At 36.4% G+C, this 20512-nt stretch overlaps 1 protein-coding gene across 1 annotated transcript; it reads right to left on the bottom strand.

Moving 5' to 3' along the window:
* Window positions 1-761: 761 nt before the first annotated feature.
* Window positions 762-19868, bottom strand: LOC129241697 (uncharacterized). Its single transcript, XM_054878167.1, has 2 exons — window positions 19619-19868; window positions 762-2209 (listed from the first exon to the last, which is right to left on the bottom strand). Exons 1-2 carry the CDS (start codon window positions 19755-19757, stop codon window positions 1185-1187), a joined length of 1164 nt encoding a protein of 387 aa, XP_054734142.1. The 5' UTR covers window positions 19758-19868; the 3' UTR covers window positions 762-1184.
* Between the last annotated feature and the right edge of the window lie 644 nt (window positions 19869-20512).

Raw genomic sequence — 20512 nt, 5'->3', positions numbered from 1 at the left:
GTTAAATCAGCTTCAGATAGTTTTATACAAACTGCTACTGCTTGGAACTCTGTTAATCTGGAAAAATAGCCAGAATTCCAGCCTGTGAAAACTGCAAGTTCATTCTTGTTGAGAGTAGCAAAGAAAGGCTGGTACGAAGGAGTGTCTGGATCCCAGGGTTTTCCTGTAACGTGTAGTCCAGCAGAACTCTTCACACGAATCCGTGCCCAGAACCATTGGAATCATTGAGGACCCGATTTGCCTGTCTTGCTTAAAGAAGGCGGACGGCACTGAGCATTTTCTCTGTGTGTGTCCCGCATTTGCTAAAGCAAGGCTAAGAATTTTAGGTGTCAGTGTCAAATAAAATTCGTTCTCTTCAACTAGAGGATATTTTCAGATTTATCAAAGAGTCTGGAAAATTCCCACAGGTCTGGCTACCTCTATTCTATCCTATATTTTTCCTTCTGTTACTTCTCTCCATTCCGCCTGGACTATCTACCCTTTCACTTTCCAGAACTTTAAACACAATGGGCTTTTTAGCCTTAGTGTTTTAGAAGTTACTAAGTCTTTCGGTGCTTTCAAATTTCAATAAACTCATCAAACTCTTTCATTTGATATATGTATGTCTATTTTAACTCTGCAGTATTTTTGAAGCGGCTTGTGTCAAAATTTGTGCTCAATCAGTGCAGAACTTTTTGAGTTTTTTGCCCACCAAAAAAATGAACATAAAATATGTTTTTTTTATTATTATTTATTTAATTACTTATTTATTTAGTCTAAGATAGAAGATTAGGAAACGCCTTTTCCAGCGTCGGGTATTTCATGCCCGTGGTTTGGTACGCAATAATAGTCACACACCAACCCATTCGGCTACAACAGCCCAAGATGTACAATTATTGTAAAATACGATAATACAAAAGGCTTCTCTTTTAGATATTTCAGCATTACGAGAAAATAAATTGATGCCAAAAATTCTCGATATTCAAATGCAAAGAAAGTTCACAATCAAATGCCATTAACCTGGCACAGGCATGGCAATTTGCAACTTCCCAAGGCAGCACAACGACTAAACGGGAATATTTGCCAGTGCCATGATGAGAAGTAATTCGCATTTAATTGAAAACTGCCCTAATGCCCTAATCTATATAAAAAATCGAACGAAAATATCTATAGCAGCGCGAACAGTTTGAAAACCACTGTTGCTTTCATGCCCAGTTAGTCGAATTATCCCCACTCATTTCATTACTGATGCTCACGCTGCTGTTCTCCAATGGCTCGGCGTCCATTAGATCAGTTGTGGTGAACTGTTGTTGCATTGCTGGCGTCTGCTGCGGTTGTTGCTCCATTTGCTGCACTGGCGATTGTTGTTCGCCCTGCTGCAACTGCTGTGAGTCTACTTGCATTTGTAGTAACGCCGACTGTTGCGGCGGTCCCACACATTGGATAACACCAGGTTGCGATTGCAGCTGTTGTGGTTGTTGTTGTTGAAACTGTGTAACTCTTGGTGAGGTGGCAGTCATTGGTTGCACAGATCCACCAGTATTTGGCGTCATTATATTCAATAACAACTCACTCATCTTCGCACGAAATTGCAAATTTTGCAATTCACTCATTCGCTTCATCTGTGGCAGAAAGCTAACAAGAAAGTTGTAATCAGAATCACCCACATGGCTGGTATTGTTGTCGCGTCTCATATCCATGCGCGTCGACTGCATTAAACTCTGCTCTTCACGCTCCAAATTCTCTAAAAAATGCACTTGATCATCAGCACGATTTGAGCATTTACAACCGGGGCGTGTACTGGCGGCAGATGTGGTCGCATCTTCAACAGCATTTGCAACAGATATTGAATTCGAAAGGCGGCGCACAGCTTGAGGCGTGGCGGCACTCACGAACTGTTCCAGCAATCGTTCCTCCTCTTCGCGTTCATCTTCGTCGCTAGTGTGATGTGGTTCCATTTTGATATCGCAAAAGCTATGAAAACCGGGCGGTTCATCAATTGAGCCATTAGAGCCCTCACCTTCGCTTCTGTGCGTATGCGAATGATATCTGGGACGGCGTGTATCATTAATGAAACTCATCGGTTCAAAATATGCCCATTTGCTGCCTATGTTCATGGAGCTGTCGTAGTCGCCGGAAGCTTTTAAACGCTCCACACGACGCTCGGTGCGACGCAACTCGGCACGATAAGCATCGCGTAGATTCTTCCATTTACGCTTGCAATGCTCGACTATGGGGAGGATGAAGAAAATGAGTAAAAAAGTTGATGAGCAAATTACTGAGAGAGGTTTTGGAGGGGCATATGATAAAAAATTGCTTATTATTTTTTGTTAAATCAAAATTTGTCATTAACCTAAATCCTTTATAACTATTTGTGCTTTAGGGCGGATCTTATTTTGGTGTCTACCACTTTTAATTATTTTGGATTATTTATACTATTTTGGGACTAAACAAATTAGAAAAAGTGCATTTCTCTTTTGCTATATATATTTTATCAAAAATGCCTCAATTATAAGCATTCAAAAATGTTAATAATCTGGTTTGACAATATTTTTCTAAAATGTGTTATAGAGTAAAAGCTTTACTTGATTTCATTTTTGATACTGAAGTTGTTCGCAGTTATTTAAAATGTTTAGTACACTATTTTAAACATTTTTTTTTATGCAGACCTTCAGATCACAATAAATAAATGGATAACAAAAAAAAAGTTTTATATTTATCTTTAAATAAATTTATTTATGAAAACTCGATTTTTGGACGAATTTTCAAATCGGTCCAGTTCACGTAAACTCTTAAAACATTTTTTTACTATCCATTTATTTATTGTGATCTGGTTAACAATATTTATACTTAAAACTAACATACTCTACGAGGCATGCATGGGTTTGCCATGTGAGCTTGCAGTCAAGATGCATTCAGACATATTTTGTTACATTACTTTGGGGTATGACTGTGTTATTGAGTTTAACGGGTGGGCAAGTGTTTCGCTTGAGTGTAAAGGTAACTTGAACAGATTTGGTCTCATTTGATTTTACTTTCCAATTTTTGAGCCATTGAGTTATTTCATCAAGTTATTTTTGGAGTTTAAGAGAAACCACATCAGGAAGGGAGCCAATTGCGAGTAAAGCGGTGTTATCCGGAAAAGTTGCGACGATAGTCTCCTCAGTAACTGGTAGATCGTGAATGTAAAGCAAGTATAAGATGAGGTCCATAGTACTGCCTTGGAATACATCAGCTCAACTTACGCAGAGCTGAGATTGCTCTTGAATTTGTTTTACAAAAAGATGCCGTTTTTTTGGTAGGATTTGTTTAAACGACAAGTTTAAACGACTAAGTCTTCTCCAAATATTTAGTTTTCTTTTTATTTTGTTAGCTCAAGGCCACATTATATTGATTTCATTTATTTGTGTTTGGTGGACACAGCCAAGAGATCCTGAGCACGTAGAAATCATCTCCAAGTAACGGCAAATAAATAAAAGCAAGAATTCTCTTCCTTTCTCTCAAAATGGCAAAATTTCTAACTACTTTTAATTTGATTTTCGACGCAGTCCCTCTCATCTTAATCGCATTTTTTGCAAAGCTAATTTTTTTATGTTAGTCGGGCTCTTAACTCTAATAAATCTTGACCGATTGACTTGAAATTTAAACTCTGTATACACAATTACATTTTGCGTGCATTTTTTCTTATGCAAAAAATCGTCTACAAATTAAATTATTATTATTATTTTTTTTGGAATTAAATGGGCAATGAATTCCGCTAAAAAAAATTCTGAAGCGCTGAGTGATCTAACTCACAGAACGTTCATGTCAGAAATGGTTAAGTAATTTCGCTCTGTAGATTTTTACTCAAAAATCACCAAAATTTTAGCCTTCCCGCCGAGGACGGGTGCAATTACTTTAAATATGTTGGACTTGGCAGAAATTAGAAACTATAGGTTAGGAATCCTAGTTTATTCATCACATAGTCCTCATCTTGCACAATTAGATTGCTACTTATGTTTACGAACGGTAGGAAGCAAATGCGACCCTGTGCAAGGTATTTATTGTTGACTGTATACTGACTCCTTAGACGCAATAACTTCCTTTCCACTGAACCGAATGTCACCAAGCTTTCACTGGAAGTCCGCTAGGGATGTAAACTCCAACGCACTTACTCATTAAAAGGATGGCGCCATCAAAAAGAAAATAAAAAAACAGTCTTGTTTATTTTGGATCTCACCTTGTATGAAATATAAATTCGACTTTTCTTGATTGGATGCGTTCCTATTTAATAAGGAGTAAATATTAATGGGGTTTCTACGAAACAGTTCATTGCCACGTCTGGTGTACTTTAACGTAGTATTTTAGGACCTTTGTTATTTTTTTGCTTATATATGATATCTGTTCGAGTTTTTCTTTTGCTAATTTTCTTCTCCTATGCTGAAATAAGAAATCCTAATGATTCAGCCGTCCTAAGCTAAATAATTTATTTTCCTGGCACCTTATGAATCATCTTTAATATTAAAAAATGTTATAAAATCACATTTTCTACGCTTCAAACCCCCTTAATACCTCTTATCATATTAACGATACATATACATATAATACATATGTATTGCTTCATCTGATGTGATTAAAGATTTATCGATTTTGTCACGCACTTAAATTATTTCGTTTCCAATTCACTTGCTATGCTCGCTTTTGTAAGACGTGACTCATCGCACTTCACTGACCCATATACTCTTAAGATATTATACTCTGCGTTTATTCGGTTCACATTACATTATATACATATATAAATAATTGGCCGTGTTCGGTGTTTGGCCGAGCTCCTCCTCCTATTTGTGGCGTGCGTCTTGATGTTGTTCCACAAATGAAGGGACCTACAATTTCAAGCCGACTCTGAACGGCAGATATTTTTTATGAGGAGGTTTGCCATTGCCTGCCGAGGGGCGACCGCTATTAGAAAAAACTTTTTTTTTGATTTTGGATTCGAACCTACGTTCTCTTTGTGAATCCCGAATGGTAGTCACGCATCAACCTATTCGGTTACGGCGGCCGCCACATTAGATTATGCTGCTTTTATTTGGAGACCTTATCACGCAGTCCGTATAAATCGAGCGGTGAGTGTTCAAATGATTTGTTTACGTTTCGCACTACATTCACTCCGTTTTTCAGAAAAACCGAAACCATTATACGAATCTCGCTGTCGATTGATTAGGCTTTTCCCATTAAGTGACAGAGGTACTCTCCAGGCAGTATCATTTACCTTTCCGCTCGTTAATGGCGAAATTTACTACGCGGTTCTTCTAAAAAGAATACAGTTTAATGTTTCTTGCAGAAATTTTCGTAGTTTTAAGATTTTTCGCATTGGCTTTAGTAAGTGATAATGCGCCAATCGTTAGAACGTTGTCCGACTTCAATTATCGCTCAACCTTCTTGGATTTGGATCTTTCTGGAGCCAAAAAGCTATTTCAAATGCAATCAAAAAACTACTTTCTTTGTAAGAATTCAAAATAATACTTTGTAATAGGACTATGGTTAAGTTCGTGCGGTTTTTTTTCGAAATTTGAAACTTTATTGACGTAAAATGGTTACAAATTTAATATTCAAAGTATTGTCCATCGCTTGCTACTACTTTTTCCCATCTTTCTGGCAATTCACGGATTCCCTTTGTGAAAAATTCGGTCGGTTTTGCCGCAATCCACGAATCGATCCATTTTTTGACTTCATCGTAATTACGGAAGTGCTGGTCAACCAGGCCATGTTGCATCGATCGGAAGAGATAGTAATCGGATGGCGTAAGGTCTGGACTATACGGCGGGTGGGGTAGGACATCCCATTTGAGCGTTTCTAAGTATGTTTTGACCACTTGTGCAACATGTGGCCGAGCATTGTCATGTTGCAAAATAACTTTGTCGTGTCTATCGGCGTATTGCGGCCGTTTTTCTCGCAGTGCTCGGCTCAAACGCATCAATTGTCGTCGGTAGACATCCCCCGTAATCGTTTCATTCGGTTTCAGTAGCTCATAATACACAACACCCAGCTGGTCCCACCAGATACACAGCATAACCTTCAGGCCATGAATATTCTGCGCCGACGTCGATGTTGAAGCATGGCCAGGGTATCCATACGTTGCCCGACGTTTTGGATTGTCGTAATGGACCCACTTTTCATCGCCAGTCACAATTCGATGCAAAAAACCCTTTCTTTTGTGCCGTTGAAGCAGTTGTTCGCATGCCATAAAACGGCGTTCAACGTCTCTTGGCTTCAATTCATACGGCACCCAATGGCCTACCTTTCGGATCATTCCCATGGCTTTTAAACGTTTGGAAATGGTTGATTGATCAACTCCCAAAGTTTTTGCAACCTCTTCTTGCGTTTGAGCCGGATCTTGATCGAGCAATTCCTCCAATTCGGTATCCATGAACTTTGGCGGCGCACCCTCGCGTTCTTCGTCTTCCAAGCCAAAATCACCACTTTTAAAGCGTGCAAACCACTTCTGGCACGTTCGCTCAGCTAGAGCATGCTCACCATAAACTTCCACCAAGATACGATGACTTTCGGCTGCTTTTTTCTTCATATTAAAATAATGAAGAAGAATTCCCCGCAAAAACACATTATTTGGCACGAAATTCGACATTTTCAAGTGTGGTAAAAATATTGTTGTTTACGCTTCAAATAAAAAACTTATACTGACGTTTGTGCCTTACGACAGTAGCTCTCCAATGAATGTTTGGAAATGTGGATCGATGGAATAATAATCAAGTTACGCCATCTGTTGTAAAACCGCAAGGAACTTATTCATAGTCCTATTACTTTAGTTTCAAATTATTAATTTCGTTAATATTCAATTTTAACCTGTATACATTTTTAGCAATGTAATGGTTACTTATATTTATAATCTATAATAACTGTACTACACTTTTTAATCTTAAATATTGTAAAATTTGTGTTTAAGTTTTGAATTATATTAATATCCTAAAATCTCTGTTCTGAATTTTGTTAGACATTGATAAAACAAAAATAAATAATTGCATTACAGTAGTAAGGCAAGTGGCAACTGGGGTCATCGGCCTGTGTAAAATAAAAGTCACAAATTATTGGCTTCATCTCCAACATTACTTGTCTAAAACACTTTCAACCAAAAGTCACGTCTCTGTACTAGCGACGGACTTCGAAAGGGCATTCGATCGCGTGGGGATTCATGTGGTGTTATCTCAACTTGAGGCATTGAGAGTCGGTCCTAGGGTTTTAATCTCGTTAAAAGCTTTATGACTGGTCGCAAGTTTCAGGTTAGAATAAATGGCAACCTCTCCAATTGTCACCCACTCAACAATGGGATCCCTCAAGGGTCCCCTTTGTCAGTTGTACTATTTGTCATAGCATTTGAACAATTTAATAAAATTATTTTAAAATATAGAAACATAGGTCTATCTGTTTATGCAGATGACGCAGTAATTTTTACAAAAGAAAAGAATTTAACTAAAGTAAACAACAGATTTAAAAACATAATAACATACATAAACACGTAGGGTGAGCTTTCCGGAGCAAACCTATCAATTGGAAAATGTAAAATATTGCATATTTGTAAAAAACGTAACTGTTTATACCCTACTTTGACAATTAATAACTTGCATATGGAAAATGTAAACTTCTTAAGAATTTTAGGCATAACATTTGATAAAAGATTTATTTACATTTAAGCAACATTGTTTAGGTTTAGGAAAAAATCTAGCTGCCAGACTCAATATACTCAAGTATTTGTCATCCAAACACTCTTTAATCCATACAAACACCTTAGTCAATATCACTAGAGCAATGATACTTTCTAAGATAGACTACCGTCTACCTGTGTACGGATGGACTGCCAATACTAATATTAAGCTACTTGATGCTCCATACCATACTGCTGTTCGTCGTAGTATAAATGCGTTCCCAACATCCCCCGTAAAATGCGTTTTGGCAGAAGCTGGTCTCCCTACTATAAAGGAACGTGTAATCGAAGCGACATGGCTACTAATTCCGAAACTCTCTTCTACTACTAATCATATTTTGCACAAGGATTACATATCAGCGTTTCGACACAAACGTAGATATAGGCTCAAGTCCACAATTTGCCGCTGTATTTCGTATGGCTTAGAGATTGATTTGACTCCAACTAGGAGCTGCACTAAATTAAACTGCCAACCATCGTGGTTTATATATAAATCGAATTTCAACACCGTGCTTCACGCACTTAATAAATCTACGACAAGTAGTTCGACCTATCAACAACTCTTCGCAGAAGAGGAAAGAAACTACCGGAACAACAATTGGAATTTTTTATATACGGATGGATCAAAAACCAGCACTAACATCACGTTCGCTGTAGTTAATCAACAAGGATTGCTCATTTCTGGAGGCCAGTTATCTAAACACTGCTCGGTGTTCACAGCGGAAGCAATGGCCATATACAAAGCAGCAGAGTAATAAAGGAAAATTCCTCATTTGTACGGATAGCATGTCGTCCATACAAAACATTTATAGTAGTGGCAAATTGGTTGACAAAAAGGGGAGACCTTTGTATTCGGAACTTAAAAAAGGCCATAAAGGCATCCGAGGCAACGAGCGAGCCGACGAAACAGCTCGACTTATGCCAGCAACAAGCTCATTGTTTCCAGTTTATTCAGAGAATGATTTACATAGGCATTTAAAAAAACATATTGACTCGATTAAGCTGACAGAATGGTATACGTTTAGGCATCGGTATACTGAATCCAACGACAGGCGCAAACCATCTCTATACCCAAGCAATACACCTCGATATTTATCAAGCCAGTTCGCCAGACTCAGAATCGGACATACTAAACTCACACACCAACACCTCCTCACAGGAGGTACCCAACAACAATGTCCATTTTGTGATAATAACGCATCAGCTGACCATCTTTTAAACGATTGTCGTACCTTAGAAAGTTTCAGGAAAAAACACTTCGGATCCACCAAACCTTCTGCTCTGCTGGCTACGGTTTCTACCACCAATATAACTGCTTTAAATAATTTTTTGAAAGATTGTAACTTAACTACTATGATTTAATATGATTTGCTAATAATAACACAGACTGTTCTATCTATCTATCGAGTTGTAGGCCCTGGCAGCTAGTACTCGCTCTTGTATTAGTTTTAGTATTATATATTAATTCTAATAAATAAATAAATAAATAAATAAAATATTGGCAACACGCTGGCACGCTTTATTTTCAGCACTTAATCGCTTTACTATTCGTGCACACGCTCATACGCTTAACTGAAGACTGAATCTTTATGAATCGTCTCTATTCGGAATTTCTCTCTATTATGAACAGGTATAACGCACACAAATACAATTTTGTACGTATACGGAATTCTTTCTCTATTACGAATTTCTTTGTAGCATTAAAAAACAGTGCAAATCAGTAACCACACGTTGATTTTCTTTTATCATCCATGGAGAAAAATATACATAGCTACGTTAAGAGAGTAAACCACAAAACAATATCTATTAAAAACTTTTTTTGAAAAACCTTTTTGAATCAATACACAAGCAAGCAATTTTCCTTCAACTGGGGACAATTTTTTTCCTACAATTGCAGAAAAGTAACCAACTAAATAAGAAACCCAAAGTCTTCAATACATAATTCGTGGAATAATTTTAGTAATTTAGAAAATTTCAATAATAATAATACAAAATAATAATAATGGAATGGAATGATTGGAAGGTCTAACTGAAAAAAATGTTTATCAAAACGTCTATAAAAGAGATAGCAGATCTGATATACATACATATGTACATATATACCATGATGGAAAGAATAATAAAGAATTCTATCATTCTTACATACAAACATATACGAGCAAGTAAATATATCCATGTGTATGGTACATTTGCGAATTTGTACAATTTTCTCTAAAGCGAAAATGTTATTTCAAGAGAGGCATTTTATGCTACGAAGTTCTCTTTAAAACATTTCTTATCATCACGGAATGCTTCGGTATAGAGATGCCTTGTGGTGTTTTGGCTGTAAATTTTGGGGCTTTCGTTTTGCAGCAAATCAGTGACAAATAGGTTAAGATGTAAGCTGATAGCCCTGCTAGCTAGAGCTTTTATATTTGATTAATCTATAATTTTAATTATATTTTAGTAAATAATAATAATAATAATAATAATAATAATAATAATAATAATAATAATAACCCCGCAAGGGCATACCCAAAAGAGGTGTGACGGGTGTGACAACCCCGCGGTCCCTAGTCCGGACGAGAGAACAACAAACCTACCGTCTGAATGCCAAACATGCAGGCTAGTAAAATGTATGTCTGAAGGATACTGTGAACCCAGAAGGAAAACTGTAAACCAACCGCAAAGGAATGCCTCTTTGGCATTACGGAAATGACGAATCCGCGGACCCCAGTCAACCACTAGAATAGACCAACCATCTACTAGTGTGAAAACACGGTTCCACGAAATATGAGAGCCTCGGACGAGCGTCGTAACGGTCGGGAACGACGCGGGAATCAAGAGCCCGATCATGATGACAATAGCCAACAACCTGCTCCAAATGTTTTGCCTGAACAACAGACAACCACAAAAGCAGGAAAACCAAGGCAGCGCATAGCATGGACTACAAAAATGAATGAAGATATTATGCACTGCTACTACACTGCAACGAAATTGGACACACTGAAAACAGGATACAGAACAGATTTCCATAGACTATTTATACAATTATATCCACAATACGAACACAAAATAACTGCACAAAGAATATCAGACCAAAAGCGAGCAATAATGACAAATAAACTTTTAACCGACGTCAACATTGAAAATATTAAACAAGAAGTAGCCAATAAAATAGCTAACATACACAACAACAATATAGAGCAGAACATTACACAAAATCCTAATAATAATAACCAAATAAACGATTTAATAGACCAAAATAATAATGAAGAACAAAGTCCCAATAGAAACACAAACAGAGCTGAAATCACAAATAACCCGGACAACGATATGATCGCAAAAACTCTAAATGAAATAAACACTAATCTAATAAAGTGGGAAGGTGTAAACCCAGTTAGTCGACCTCGAATTCCAAAATTAATATTTAAAAAAGACACCATTAAATATATCGAAACTATAAACAACACTATACTACCAACAATGCTCAATGATAACTCCACAATAGAAAACATTCACACATATATATACGTAGCTGCAATAACTACAACAATACTTAACAACCAACATCCTATAACACAAAACAACAAGATATTTAACCCGAGAAAACATAAATGGCAAATACGAATTGAAAATAAAGTAAATGAACTCCGGAGGAACTTAGGACGTCTAACACAATACAAGAACGGTAATAGATCAAAAAATATAATCAAACACATAAACGTTTTACAACAAAAAAATAACAAACCATTAGACGAAATAATAGACACCCATAAACAAAAACTTAAGGTGTACGCGGCCCGACTAACACGTTATAAAGAATCCAATCAAAGGAGGACTGATAATAAGCTATTCACAAATAACCAAAAGACTTTTTACAAAAAATTAGCATCCAAAGAAGACTTTCAAATTATCCCACCAACAAAAGAACAAATAACGAATTACTGGAAAAACATATGGTCAATACCTACTCAGCACAACGAATCAGCTACATGGATTCGCCAAGAAGAACACCGACAAAAAGATCTACAACCACAACACAATATCGCACTATCAACAGAGGAACTAACCAACATAATCAATAAAACTCACAACTGGAAATGCCCAGGAATAGATAACGTCCAAAATTTCTGGTACAAAAAGTTCACCTCAACACACCATCACCTAGCACTAGCAATTAATAAAATAATAGACCAACCACAAACCCTACCAGAATTTCTTACAATAGGCAAAACATACATCAAACCAAAAAATAATGAAACCACCAACCCGTCCAACTATAGACCAATAACATGCCTACCTACACTATATAAAATAATCACCTCCACAATTTCCTCGAAAATAGAAACTCATCTAACACAACAAAACGTCATAACTGATGAACAAAAAGGATGCAAAAAAAACAGTCAGGGCTGCAAGGAGCAACTTATAATTGATACAACAATTATGAAACAAGCCACATCAAAACAACGGAACCTACATTCATGCTACATAGACTACCAGAAAGCTTTCGACTCCGTGCCACATAGCTGGTTAATCAAAGTGCTTCAAATATACAAAATACACCCAAAACTAATAAACTTTCTACAAAACACAATGAATAAATGGAAAACACAAATAAATCTAATAACATCTTCAGAAACAATAACAACAGAACAAATAGACATAAAAAAAGGAATCTTCCAAGGTGACTCTCTAAGTGCTCTTTGGTTTTGCCTCTGTCTGAATCCTCTTTCCAACACCCTCAACAACACAAGATATGGATACAATATAATACACGAAAAGACTACAAAACACACGATAAACCATCTTCTATACATGGACGACATCAAACTATACGCCTCCACACAAACACACTTAAAAGCACTTTTAAAAATAACAGAACAAATAACAAACGATATAAAAATGAGCTTTGGCATCAGTAAATGTAAAGCACAACACATAGAGAAAGGAAAATGGACTAACGCACTGACTGAAACGTTAAACGATCAACTCCTTGAAAACATGGAAGAACATGAAACGTACAAGTATCTCGGATTCCAACAAAGTACAAAAATAGACCACACCTCTATTAAAAACCAGCTTTCACTGCAATACAAAAAACGCCTTAACCAGATACTTAAAACACAACTAAATTCCAAAAACCTCTGTAAAGCAATCAACACCTATGCCATACCAATACTCACTTACTCCTTTGGAATAATAAACTGGACCAAAACTGACATTGACAACCTGGAAAGAACAACGAGAAGACAACTTACCAAACATAGAAAACTTCACCCCAACTCATGCACACAAAGACTTACAATACCAAGACTACAAGGAGGAAGAGGACTGATTGATATCCAAAACCTTCACAATAGCCAAATCTCAACATTAAGATAATTTTTCCACACCCACACATCTGATCTACACAAAGCAATAGTCCTTGCAGATAAGCACTACACCCCACTAAACCTACAAAACACTGAAATAACAATCACCCAAACAACTGTTGACGAAAAGAAAACTATTTGGGCACAGAAACAGTTACACGGAAAACACTTACATCTTATGGAAGACCCAAATATTGACAAAATAAATAGCTACACTTGGCTTCAGAGAGGAGAGCTTCATCCTGAAACGGAAGGGTTTATAATTGCCGTTCAAGACCAAGTAATTCTCACCAAAAACTATCAAAAATACATAATCAAAGACCCAAGTATAACTAACGACAAATGTCGAAGATGCCAAATACACCCAGAAACAATAGACCACATAACCGCAGGATGTCAAATTTTAGCAGGCACAGAATATACACTTAGACACAACATAGTTGCAAAAATAATACATCAAGAAATAGCCAATAAACAACATTTACAAGAAAACAAAGATCCATATTACAAATATATCCCTTCAAACATCTTAGACAATGAAGAACATACCCTTTACTGGGACACTACAATACACACCGATAAAACTATAACAAGCAATAGACCGGATATTACTTTAATAAATAAAATAAACAAAATAACATACTTCATAGAAATCAGCACCCCAAATGATACCAACATACACAGAAAATATGTAGAAAAAATTGAAAAATATAGTGAACTAACGCAAGAAATAAAACGAATATGGAAACAAAAAACTGTAAAAACAATTCCATTTGTGATTTCAGCAACTGGAATACTCCACAAAACATTTATTAAAAACTTAAAAGAACTCAACATCAACCCAATTATACATCATAAGATACAAAAAGCAGTCATTTTAAAAACATGCAACATCATTAGAAAAACATTGACATGAATAAATAAACACTGACATAAATATTAATAAAATAATACAAAACATAACACAAAAAAAAAAAAAAGTGCCGACACGACTTGCAGCACGAAACTGCCGTCATGCTCGGTGAAAATGGACCCCGCCTCGCGCGGTATGCGGGGGGGAGAGTGGCGTGGGAAGAAATAATAATAATAATAACATACTCTTTTGGAGTAATCAAGTGGAGTAATACAGATATCGAAAATCTAAAGATAGCCACAAGAACGAAATTAACAAAACATAATAAACATCACCCACATTCATGTAAAGAGCGTATAACAATACCCAGAAAAAATGGAGGAAGGGGACTTATTGATATCCATCAGCTGCATAACAACCAAATAAATAACTTAAGAACATACTTCTACAACCAAGACTCATCCCTTCATAAAGCAATAGTACTAGCAGACAAAGAACTAACGCCCCTTAACCTCAACAACCAAAGCCTTATTCTACCAAAACATACAATAGAGGAAACCATAGCAGCATGGAAACAAAAACAAATACACGGAAAACACCCACATATAGCTAACAACGTCAACATAGATCAGCAAAATACATATACGTGGCTAAGAAAAGGAGATCTACAAGCAGAAACAGAAGGATTCATCATTGGAATACAAGACCAAATCATAGCCACAAGAAACTACAGAAAATACATAATAAAAGATTCAACCATCACATCCGACAGATGCCGTAAATGTAACATATACACAGAAACTATAGACCACATAACAGCGGGATGCCCAATGCTCGCTGGGACAAAATACACACAAAGACACAATACAGTAGCCAAAATCATCCACAAGGAAATAGCCACCTTTCTCAACTTAACCAATGACACAGCACCATATTATGAATATACACCCGAAACCATACTAGAAAACGAAGACTTTAAACTATACTGGGACAGAACCATATACACTGACAAGACAATAATATGCAATAGACCAGATATAACAATAATAGATAAGAAAGAAAAAACCACACAGTTCATAGAAATAAGTGTCCCCAATGACGTTAATATACACAGCAAATATACAGAAAAAATTGAAAAATACATAGAGCTTGCGCAAGAAATCAAAAACATATGGAAACAAAATGAAGTGAAAATAGTACCATTTATTATTTCAGCAACAGGAATATTACACAACACTTTCATACAAAACCTAAAATCAATAAATATAAACGAAAAAACACACGCACAAATACAAAAAGCTGTCATACTGAAAACTTGTAATATAGTAAGGTCCTTTCTAAACCAGATCTACTAAAATTTCACACTCCTGCAACACTCTTAACACAAAACAACAGAGCATTGTCCCTTGATACCGATATCCGGGACACATGTTATCTCCGATAGTTGCGAACCCTACCGAGATGGAGTAACTCTATAAAAAAAAATAATAATAATAAAATATAAAACGAATATGGAAACAAAAAACTGTAAAAACAATTCCATTTGTGATTTCAGCAACTGGAATACTCCACAAAACATTTATTAAAAACTTAAAAGAACTCAACATCAACCCAATTATGCATCATAAGATACAAAAAGCAGTCATTTTAAAAACATGCAACATTATTAGAAAAACATTGACATAAATAAATAAACACTGACATAAATATTAATAAAATAATACAAAACATAACACAAAAAAAAGTGCCGACACGACTTGCAGCACGAAACTGCCGTCGTGCTCGGTGAAAATGGACCCCGCCTCGCGCGGTATGCGGGGGGGAGAGTGGCGTGGGAATAATAATAATAATAATAATAATAATAATAATAGGTTAAGATGTAAAGGGTGTTTTTTTTAGAGGTTAGGTTTTCAAAATGAAATAAAACGTATATAATTTAATGTTATGGCCAAGAATTTAGCTTTATTATAAAGATAAGGGTTTGCCATCATGTTTTAAAAATGATTTCGGGCAAGTGGCCGCCGCGGCTGGCTCGAATAAATTCCAGCCGAGAGGCCCAATTTTCGACCACTTTTTGCAGCAATTGGGGCCGTATGTCAGCAATAACGCGCCGAATATTCTCTTCCAAGACGTCAATCGTCTCGGGCTTATCTGCGTAGACAAGCGACTTCACATAGCCCCACAAGAAATAGTCCAGCGGTGTTATATCGCACGATCTTGGAGGCCACGCCACAGGTCCACGGCGCGAGATAATGCGCTCACCAAAAGTTTCCTTCAATAAATCGGTTGTTACGTTGGCTGTATGGCATGTAGCGCCGCCTTGTTGGAACCAAAGGTCGTCCACATCAACATCGTCCAATTCAGGCACGAAAAAGTCATTAATCATGGCTCTATAGCGCTCTCAATTGACTGAAACATTATGGCCGGCTTCATTTTTAAAGTAATATGGACCAATGATTCCCTCTGCCCATAGAGCACACCAAACAGTGACTTTTTGAGAATGTAACGGCGTCTCAGCAATGGCTTGTGGATTATGTTCACTCCAAATGCGACAATTTTGCTTATTGACATACCCATTCAACCAAAAGTGAGCTTCATCGCTGAACAAAATTTTCTTGTGATGCGTCGCGCGAACCGAACCATTATTTTCGTAATAAATTTGCACGATTTGCAAACGTTGTTCAGGTGTAAGTCTATTCATTATGAAATGGCAAACCAAACTGAGCATAAATCAAGTGACAGCTGTCAAAAAGACCATCTACGAGAAAAGTAGTGCCAACTTGAAAACCTAACCTCTAAAAAAAACACCCTTTACTAGCGTTGTTAATTTTTTCGATGAAGCCATTTAATAAATATATTTTTTATTTTAAGTGAAAATTAGTAACAAAACAGAAGTCAAGAGTTAAATTTTTACGCATTGAATATTACATTAAAGTGCACATATCTGCCAAATAAATTAAAGTTCGTTGAAAAAAAATTCGTGCAAAAATAATTTAAAAAGTAAACAATGGAAACTAAATAATATTCGTGATTGAAATAATAATAGAATATACAATTTTTTTAATCTCGTACAATTTAAATGTAATAATACATATGCACTTATGTTAAATTCATCGAAAATTAAGTAAGTCAATGTAACCTGTTACGATAGAGGCCTTTACATGTGTGTATGTATTGTTTTTTATATAAAAAGAATTAAGACGTTTAAACATATCCATATTTGCTAAAACGTTTTTACATACATAATTACATACTTAGTCCTGCCAAACATTTTAAATTTCCATTCGCAATGGTCACCATTTGCTTTTACACAAGCCTTCAAACGATTAGCCCATAGCCCAGCTATTGCAGCTCGCACGGTTTCCACGAATACTGGCGACGAACCAAAGATTTTTTGGGGCTCTCCGTATTTCTGTGAGACCTTCGACAGGCCATATTCTCCAATTCTGAGCACAAACTGTAGGCCAATGGATTCGGATCTGGACTTCCAGACAGACAATCTTCTGTATCTATGAACCCAGGCATATTGTCTTTTAGCTACTGCTAAATGGTTTTTGTCTTATAAGCTGCAGCGGAATCTTGTTAGAAGATCTAACGCTCTCCATCGAAAGAGAACTGCTCAACTTTTTCACCACGACTTCTAAGACACTTTTGTCCCGGTCTTAACCCCTTTTTCGCAGAAATGAAGAGATGTAACGCCTTTACAAGACACTCCCCACCAAACCATGACGGGGGTTGAATGGAGACCACGCTGACCTATTCAAACAACATTTTTTGTTCGTCTTTAGAGGTTTTAACATAAATTTGGTCGTTTTGCTTATTAAAAACTTCGTCTACAGTGAATATTTTCTCATCTGTGAAAAGAATATTTTCATGGCCGTTGACCACATACCACCGAAGAAGCTGTTTGCATCTGTCGAGTCCAGTTTTCTCCAAGCGCGTTGCCGAAAGATGACCAGTTGAGCGACGGAAGGCTTTAATGTGGAGATCGTCTCTAATTAGGTTTGACATGTATCTAGTCGATACATTCATTCACTGCCCTGGACGTGATTTTCTGGCTTCTATGGGGATTTCTGCGATTTCTTCTCGAACAGCTTTTACGGCTGCACCGATTCGAGCCACGCGAAGACGCCCATTTCTTTTTCTGTCTGTCACATCAGACGTTTGGGGAAAACGATTAATATTCAATTTTTCCAGCAAATCGTAAATCTCACTTGCACTTTTACCTCACTTACGTCATGCAATCACTGCAATACGATTTTCCTTAGCTTTCCACTCCATTGCTAACAAGCGGAATTTGATACGAAAATGCATACGAAAGAAAGCAAAAATAGGGGAACTTTTTGGTACAAATTTGTTCTCGCCGTATGCATTGTACACTTTGTCATAGATCTTATGGCAAGACTAAGTATATCAACTAATAAAGGGTCTTTCAAAAGATGCGCCTAGATGTTGTTTTAAAATTAAACATTTAAAAATTTAGATTCTTTTAGATTTCACTATTTTTTATTCAAAATAATACTTAAGAATTATAGGTGAAACATTACATTATTTAAATGTCCACCATGAGCACGTTTTCAAATAAAATGCGCTAGATTGTCAATTCACGAATTCGTATTGCTGAGAATGTGGAGATGTTCAAAGTTGTTCCGCAACACTTTGCGCTAGAGCCACAATATTTTCAACAGAACATGCAGTTTTTTATCTACCAATCCTTTTTTCATCCCCGACAGAAGCATTTTCTTGAAATTTGTGCACCAAGCTTTGAATTGTCGACTCATTCGGACGATTAGTTCCACCAAAAAATAATAACGAATTTTGCGATGTATTGTTCTTAAAGATCGACCATTTTCATAATAAGTTTCAATCATTTTGACAAGTTGTTCTATCGTGTAAAATTGTGCGTCTGTGTACTTACCAAATGTAAAAAAATTACCGTCTAGGAATTATTCACTACTGACGTCTAGGCGACGCTTTTGAATGACCCTTTACCATTTGTAGTTAGTTGCTAACAAAGCACGAGCTACCTTTAGTACTACAAGTAACGAAATACTATGTATTAAAATATAATTCATATATAATATAAATTATAAATATTTTAGAATTCTTATTATACTGACAGTTAAATAACCCCAGGTCACAAGCCATTATCTAAACGAGCTCCACGATTTGCCTATTGTTTAATAAATTGATAGATACGTGCCAGCGTTCAATTTCGTAAATTTAGTTTATTATCTCTACGAAATTATACCGAAAACAAATTTAACTCATCGTCGCTGCGCCTACAAAAGCAGCTACATACCTACATGCATCGTATGTATGTATAGGTTTTCTAACTCCATTTCACATGCTTCATAAGATATTATAAATCCCGGCATTGTAGGATTGGCATCCCTACCCTAGTATATACATATGTATTTATGTTACAGGCTTAAAAAGAATGTTTTTTACATATTTATTTCAGATAAAAAAATGCAAAAATACTTACATACATATACATATAAATATGTATGTACATATGTACATACGCAGGCACAATAAATGTCTACAACAGGGAAGCGTACGTACATGCGCACATGCAAATATTCATTGAAATTATTTCGGTTTCGCATTGAATCAGCGTTTTTTCCATTTCATGCATTTTCACTTCTTTCACACATTTTTTTAAGTACCTGTGTACATATGTACATATATACGTGCATGTGTACATCTCACTCTATATCGCCAACTTACCGTCGACCCCTAGTATTGCAGCGATTTCTGCCCATTTCGGAGGTGTGTTCGTCCGGTCTTTGCCGTATCGTAAATCCCATAAGATGGGACGCGCCTTCACTTCTTCAATCAACCGACGTACATCTAAATCGTCTGGCATTTTTCGCGTAACTGAAATCTTTCTCGCAGAGTGATGTCATGTGCCGGCTAGCGATTTCGTTTCGTTGTGACGAGAATAACGAAGAGCGGCACACGATAACTGCGAAAGCCGCAGTCCTCTTCTCTCAGGAGAGCGAAAGAGAATTAGTTAATGGAAACGAATAACAACAAGAACGAAGGAAATAATTATGTTGCTTGGGAGGTAGATAGGCAGACAGGCAGACAGCAGAAAAGCAACCAGTAACAGCAATGAAAGTGACAAAGCGAGAACAATTCAGTACAAGATCTAGCACAACCAGACAATAAGCTCTACATATGTACATACAAATGCACATATCTACAAATTAAGTCCAGAGAAATACAAAGTGGCAGGAGAGGAGGCAATAACAATTTAGCAACGCAGAAGAAATACTACGTGCACCCATTTATACAGTGGTCACACAATTATTCGTACACTCACCGTTTATAAACAGATATACCTGATACTTAGCACGGTTTATACAAAAGAACAAAATTTGAATATATTCCCACAAAATAACATATTTATTCAATATTTAATGAACAAAAACTTTCAAATTCATTTCTGGAATAAGAGAACTTAAGGCAACAACGGAATAAGGCACAATTTCATGCAAAAATATTATTCGTACATCGCCACATAAAGAATATTTTATTAAAAAAATAATAGAAAAAACGAGTATTCAGTACTTTGTTGCGCCGCCTTTAGCTTTGATACTGTTTCCAAACGCCGTTGCA

Source organism: Anastrepha obliqua, chromosome 3 (assembly GCF_027943255.1).
Source record: "Anastrepha obliqua isolate idAnaObli1 chromosome 3, idAnaObli1_1.0, whole genome shotgun sequence".
NCBI classification, from domain to species: domain Eukaryota; kingdom Metazoa; phylum Arthropoda; class Insecta; order Diptera; family Tephritidae; genus Anastrepha; species Anastrepha obliqua.
The sequence above is the reverse complement of the archived record's forward strand: the minus strand, read 5'-3'. Positions and strand labels throughout refer to the sequence as shown.

Coding starts and splice junctions, on each gene's coding strand:
- LOC129241697 (XM_054878167.1), bottom strand. CDS start 19,757: ATGCCAGACGATTTAGATGTACGTCGGTTGATTGAAGAAGTGAAGGCG. Junction 2,210..19,618: donor TGCAATACTAGGGGTCGACG/GTAAGTTGGCGA, acceptor TCCTCCCCATAG/TCGAGCATTGCAAGCGTAAA.